This window comes from Strix uralensis, chromosome 6 (assembly GCF_047716275.1).
Source record: "Strix uralensis isolate ZFMK-TIS-50842 chromosome 6, bStrUra1, whole genome shotgun sequence".
Classification (NCBI taxonomy): domain Eukaryota; kingdom Metazoa; phylum Chordata; class Aves; order Strigiformes; family Strigidae; genus Strix; species Strix uralensis.
Genome location: NC_133977.1, coordinates 963,865 through 969,864, shown reverse-complemented (window position 1 = coordinate 969,864; position 6,000 = coordinate 963,865). Strand labels below are relative to the sequence as shown.

The 6,000-nt window shown below is 49.5% G+C and overlaps 1 protein-coding gene across 2 annotated transcripts in view; it reads left to right on the top strand.

The window, feature by feature from the left end:
* The first annotated feature begins 280 nt into the window (after nt 1–280).
* COL6A2 (collagen type VI alpha 2 chain) overlaps nt 281–6,000 on the top strand; it is a 28,606-nt gene continuing 22,886 nt past the window's right edge. For both annotated transcript variants that reach the window (XM_074872400.1, XM_074872401.1), the window contains exons 1-2: nt 281–421; nt 4,942–5,076. In XM_074872400.1, coding sequence (XP_074728501.1) covers nt 4,971–5,076 — 106 coding nt within the window. In that variant the 5' untranslated portion in view covers nt 281–421; nt 4,942–4,970. The remainder of the gene's footprint in view (nt 422–4,941; nt 5,077–6,000) is intronic.

Here is a 6,000-nt window from a genome sequence, read left to right as displayed (position 1 = left end):
AAAAAGTGACTTCTTCCAGCCCGTGTAAAACAAAACTGCCTTCAGCTCCGAAGATGACAACCTCGCCCCAGCCCAGCATCTGCCCTGGGCGGGGAGCGGGTGGGAGGGGACTGGCCCGAGGTGTCGGTGGACCCACAGTGACTCTCCGTGGATGTCTGGAGCTACTGCAAATGAGGCTCTGCCTGATTCTGAAGGAGGAGGAATATAGAGGGCAGTTCCAGCTTGCGAGGGAGTAGAGGGACTGGGCTGGAGACGCCTCTGCTGCTGCCGGCCGCTCCTCCCCACCCAGCACCCCGAGCCTGGGAGCTCACCCTTCCAGCTGGGGATGCAGGAGCCCTCCTGATACGGGCCACTTCACAAACTCTTTTTCCCGGCATTTCAGAGGCTTTTTGGAGGTAATTTGGATGACCTCGTTTTCCAGGTAGGCAGAGTTTTCCTCTCCTTGTACAGTGGTCGTGTGGCGTCTCCAGTTTAGGACCAGCAGAGCCCAGCCTCAGGGATCCCAGTTTGCGCCTGGGCCCCTGACGCTGCGCGCGGGCTCTCCATCGTGTTTGGGCAGTGCCTGCTATAAGAGAATATCTGATTTGCTTTCAGCTTTTGGGTAGTTTGGGAGTTTTTCCAACATTTTTTTCCAGGTGCAGATATTGTGAGCTACACACTCTTCATCTGCCAGGGCTGGAGGTCTAGAAAATCCCTCAGGGGGGGACCTGTTGAACCAAATCCTTCCCTGGGGCAACTGATTTGAGTTCACCAGCCACAACAGAGAGAAGGGATGGCTGCAGTGGCAGCACGGTACTTTCTGATCTGCTTCATGATTCCTCTTTGATTTTTGGAATTTCAGAAGATACGGATTAGACTAATCTGTGATTCACGGCTCCTAGTTAAACTGAGCTTCATGAACTCAAGCTCCTCTATAGCTTGGGGGTGGGTTATCTCTATAGGGGTAACACCACATTTGGCGATGCCTGAGAGCAACTTGTGCTTGCCTCCTCGGGTCAGCTATTTTTTGGTGGCAGGGGTCCACACGAGTGCTGTAAATGGAGGTTTCTGGCTGCCAGAGCCAAAGCTTCAGGGGGCTGCAGCATCCCCCCGGGGGTTGGGCACAGTCCTGCAGCCAGAGCACCTCGCTGCGGCCTGGGCTTCCCCTGGCTGAAGTGCCCAGATAGTTGCAGTTGGAGAATTGCTGGGCTCCCTGCATCTGTCAGGAAACCTTCCGCGTGTGTGGTGTGCCCAGGGACTCAAGCGACAGGGCACATTTGGGTAGCGACTGCGAGAAACACTGAAATTCCCTCTGCACGCAATGTGCAAACCACCGTGGGCACGCAAATGATAAAGATGAGGTGCATTTATAAGAGCTTTTGTTCCAAATTGGGACACTTTTTTTTTTTTTTTCCCCCCCTGGTTTTATTTAGCAAATATTTGAGTGGAGCAAAATGCACAAGTGGGTGGCACCAGAGACACTGCCAGCTGAGCATAGCCATGAAAAAGTTGGGACTGGGCCCATGTCAGAGCAGCAGTGGAGTTTCAAACTTTATTCTGCATATGACATATCTAATACAATTCTCCTTTCTTGGGAGTAATGCAATTTTTGTGGCTTTAAATAAGCTCCTTGCAGGCAGAGTTAGCTTAGAGAGCAGAGCGCCTGAATTTTGTAAATTTGGGATCAATTTGCTCGTTGCAATTGTTGTGGTATTGTTGTGGTATTGAAGGAGAAATACACAGTGCACCAGGAGGAACTTCAGAAATGTCAATGTGTGGGGTAAGACAGACCATGGCTCTGCCCAGCCAGGCACATGAGGTGATCTTGTTAGTGCATTAAAATCTGAACTGTCTGATAATCAGATGTGAGAGTGCAAATAAGTCGACTGTAATTTGCACATTTGAAAGCGTCGTTGCAAGTCATTTGTTTGCCGTAAGATTACATTTGGTTCAGTTGCTCAGGGTGGGAAGAGGTACGCACAAGCAGGGAACTCAGGTCCTTCTGCAAGACCACTATTTGTGCAGGGATCTGTGTAGATAACTCCATATACTTTTGCAATTATGCAGGCAACAGCCAGGTCACCTGGGATCTGAGTGTGGCAGCAGCACAGACCGTGCATTTTTTTCTGCTGAGCACCTGAGACGTTAGGTAGGAGCATAGACCCTAATGCAGGGAGGACGATGCAAAGCAGCGCCCTCAAAATCTGTTCAGAGCACCCAAAACCACTGCGCGAGATTCCCTGTTGTTTTTTTCTTGTGTACGTCTCATGCATCACTCAACAATACAAATACTGAGAGAAGGAAATTTCAAGGGAAAGCCTTGTAAGGCCTTGCTCCCGCAGTATCATGGTCCTGCTCTTGCAGAGAGAGGAAGGTCAAGGAAGAACGGGATGGGCAGACCCTGATATTCAAACATAATGAGTCAGCTCCCAATTTGCTCTTTCCATTAGTTTTCTGGACTGTCAGTGTTCAAAAATTGTCTTCAACATCCAGAAAACGCATTAGTCTGAAATACACCCTTTTACTGGTGAAATCTGAGATTTTAATTTGAGAATTTCGCAGCAGGAGGCGGGGCTGTAAGGAAAATATTGCATATTATGAAATTTGTGAGAGAATTGCAACAACTGATAGTGCTCTGAGGATGACAAAATAGGCACCGTTGCCCACCCCAGCCTTGAAGACCCCTTAGGTGGGGAGAGGGGCCTCCCCCACTCTGTGTCCATTCACTGTTAATGACCAGGTGGGATGCTGGCAGAGCAGAAGGCTAACGTGGCGGGAGGCACAGAGACCCCCTCTGAGGGAGACAGAGTGCCTGCCACAGCGTGTCCGTCTCTAGTGTTTGCAGCTGTCACTTTTCTGCTCGTGTAGAGGCAAAGGCCATGGTGCCTCACTGATCCAGTCCTGTGCCAGAGCTGGCCCTGGCTGCCTGTGCGGTTTAACTGCTCCTCGCAGCTCTGCCGGGAGAGCAGCGGTTCTGCACAGCGCCTTTCCCACCCACACACACATGGCGGGAGGGAGGAAAGGAGGGAGGTGGTTAAACTCGGGATGCGGTGATCTGTGAGTCAGACACTTGGCCAAAGACTCCGGTGCTCCCAGCCTCTCCAAAAGCTGATGTCTCCAGCTTCCTCAGCCATCACGGAAGACTAGCTCTAAAATGGTGCTGTCTGAAGGCACAAAGCTGTTGTGTCTTACAAGAGATCGGGATCTCCTGCAGCTCTGCTTTGTGGAGGGCAAACAAGACGAGGGCTAGAGGGAGGAAGTCTTGATCTTCACTAAAATACCCCTTAATCATTACAGTATTTTATCCTTACGATACCTCTTCTGTTCCCTGCAGCGCAGTGAATGCTGAGCCATGCTTACCTATGCAGGGACTTCATGAGGCCACAGTCAGGTCTCTTTGCAAGCAGTTGTGCAGCCTCTCTGAGCTGGAGGGGGGAAAAAGGACCCACTAACTCTTGGTAGGGACATTTGGTTGCTGAGCTGGAGGCACGTGAGAGGCCCACATGTCAGAGGGCTTTGCTGAGCCATGTCTGTGAAGCACCTCAGGTTGGTGTTCCCAAAGCTCTCTGTACATCTTGTCCCCTTCCCCAGGAGATCTCCAAAGAGCATGAGGGTTTCTCCTTCCCCTATCTAAAATCCAGCCTGAGCTCTGGCTCTCGCAGGCTTGTTAGCATATGCACAAGCCTTAGTAAGGAAGAAAGGCTGTCACTGTTGTAAGGATATAGGCAGCACTGATAGGAACCAGCCTTTCTTGAACAAACCAGTCTGCAGAACCCTGTGATGCGCTGCAGCTTGCAGTGTAAACTGGAAGAGGACATGTCCCACCAGGGAGTAGCTGGTCACCATGTGGAAAGAGGTCTCTGGAGAGGTGCAGGGGGGGCTGAGCTGTCTGTATTCTTCAGGTAATGCCGTTTCCCATGCAACTAAGGCAGCAGCTCAGGTACATTGCTAACCCCCTACCCTCCCCCTGCACAGCCAATGCAACCAAATGCACTCTCAGTGTCCGTTTAAGCCTTGGACTCTTCCAAGAGCTACCCAAAAAAGCCATTTAAGAAGCTCTCTGGACTTGGGCCTTCTTTTCCTAACAGAAATCACACATGGCCCTTTTTGTTTTGTCTTGTGGTGACCACCAAGCAGAAAAGTGTCTATGCTACTACTTGGCCCGTGTGCCGTCAAGGGGTCATGCTGGTTAGTGCCATTGTTGTTTAGACATAAAGGCAAGTGTTGCCTCGTCCTCCATATTCTTTGCTGTTGATAAGTGTTGCTTGGGTTTTGTCTGTGAATATCCTTTCAAATCCCGGGTTCCTCTGAACACTTACACACATTCCCAAGAACTTTTCAGACTAGAGCGCTAACTCTGCTGCTGCTGAAGTTATCATAACCCTACACAAAATATACTCCCATGTGCAGTTGGACCTTGGAGGCCCAGTGATGGGTTGAACACTAAAGATGTTCATTTCTTCAAGTGCTTGTTTATTCATCCCTTCACTCCATGGGTTGTGTGGGCTACAAAGCAGCACTGTTAAGCACAGGGTTTTGTACCTTTTCAGTATACACAGGCACCACCAAACCCATGTGGTGAGTTAGAAGTGTAAAGGACTTGCTGCACACCTTCGCTAGTGGTCTGGCCAAGCAGAAGAAGAGAGGAGCATGGATGCTATGTCTGCGTGGATCAGGCATGATGGAGTCAATGTGGGCATGGGGCAGCCAGAGTCACACCTGGAGAGAAACCAGGAAATGAGAAGATCCTGATCCACTGTCCATAGCTCCACCACCTGATCCCTCCCTTCAGACTGACAGAGAAGCTAAAGCAGTTTTAAATCATTCACCGACTCACAGTGAGGGAAAGGTCTTGTTTTTCACAGACAGGGTTTACAAGGAGCATTGGCTAGCTTTGCATCTTCCCAGCAGAGCTAGGAGGTTGTATATTGTGCTTAACATGTAACTTGTCTATTCCCACAGGCATCTAACTATCCAGAGGAACTGCTAAGATGTTCCGACAAGCCTTTTTTTCCACTCTCCTTTGTGTGGCTCTAGTTCCTCTCCATGCTCAGCTTGATGTGGATACTGGAGATGTCAGTCCTGTCTCCTGTGCAGGTATTAACCAGATAATTTGGGTTTCTCTCTTCTTTGTAGACAGCAATTTTGCCGAAAGCAATGGCCATGCTCGGTTGTAGAGCCTGCTCCCAAGGAGCTGACAGTGGCACGTTATACCTCTCCTGCCCTTTTGCTCTCCTGGGCGGTGCCCTGGGGTAGCGATCCCTCTGTCAGGAACACCATCCTCCATCCACCAAAAACTCCCATTTCTGGGTTTACACTTGAGTGCAGAGAGGTAGAGATTGAAGAGCTGGGGTCTGCCAGTGGTGGCTTCTCCCAGATGATGCAGTAATAAATACCAGGGAGCTCAGGTCTGTATCTGATGTCAGAAAGCAGCTCACTTAGGATTTGATGATTTGAGAGCTGTTCAGTTGCAATGCAGAGGAGGTGATTTACATGTCCAGCCTGGCTTTTACAAAAAATTGCAAGATTTTGAAGATTGATTCATTACTCAGCAGATCTTAGGATTTTGAAGTCCTGGGCACTGGAGAGTCTTCTGACCTGAACACAGATGATTCTGCTAGAGCTGGGTGGGACTTGTGCTTTTTCCAGTATCACACTTGGGTATGACCTTTTTCAAAATGTTTATAAATCAGAGAGCAAAGCAGCAGCCTGGCAGGCAGAGCATTTATTTAGTGCAGGAGAGCAAAAGTCATAACCTTGTTCTTCTTTGTTTAATCCCAGCACTTAGTCCGCAGTTTCCTCATTTCTTCCAACCCAGGTGGAAATAACTCCTGATTAGTAAGAACTGCAACACACTCGCAGGAAGCTGAATATCAAACCTCGTGCTGTTGTTTGCTCTCTTCACAACTCTATGTGCTGTCCTCTGTGTGCTGTCTATATACGCTTCTTAGTCCAGGTTTCTGGGGGACAGTGAAGGTGGTGCAGTGGTGTGTGAAGTCCTCTGACATGATCTGAATAATT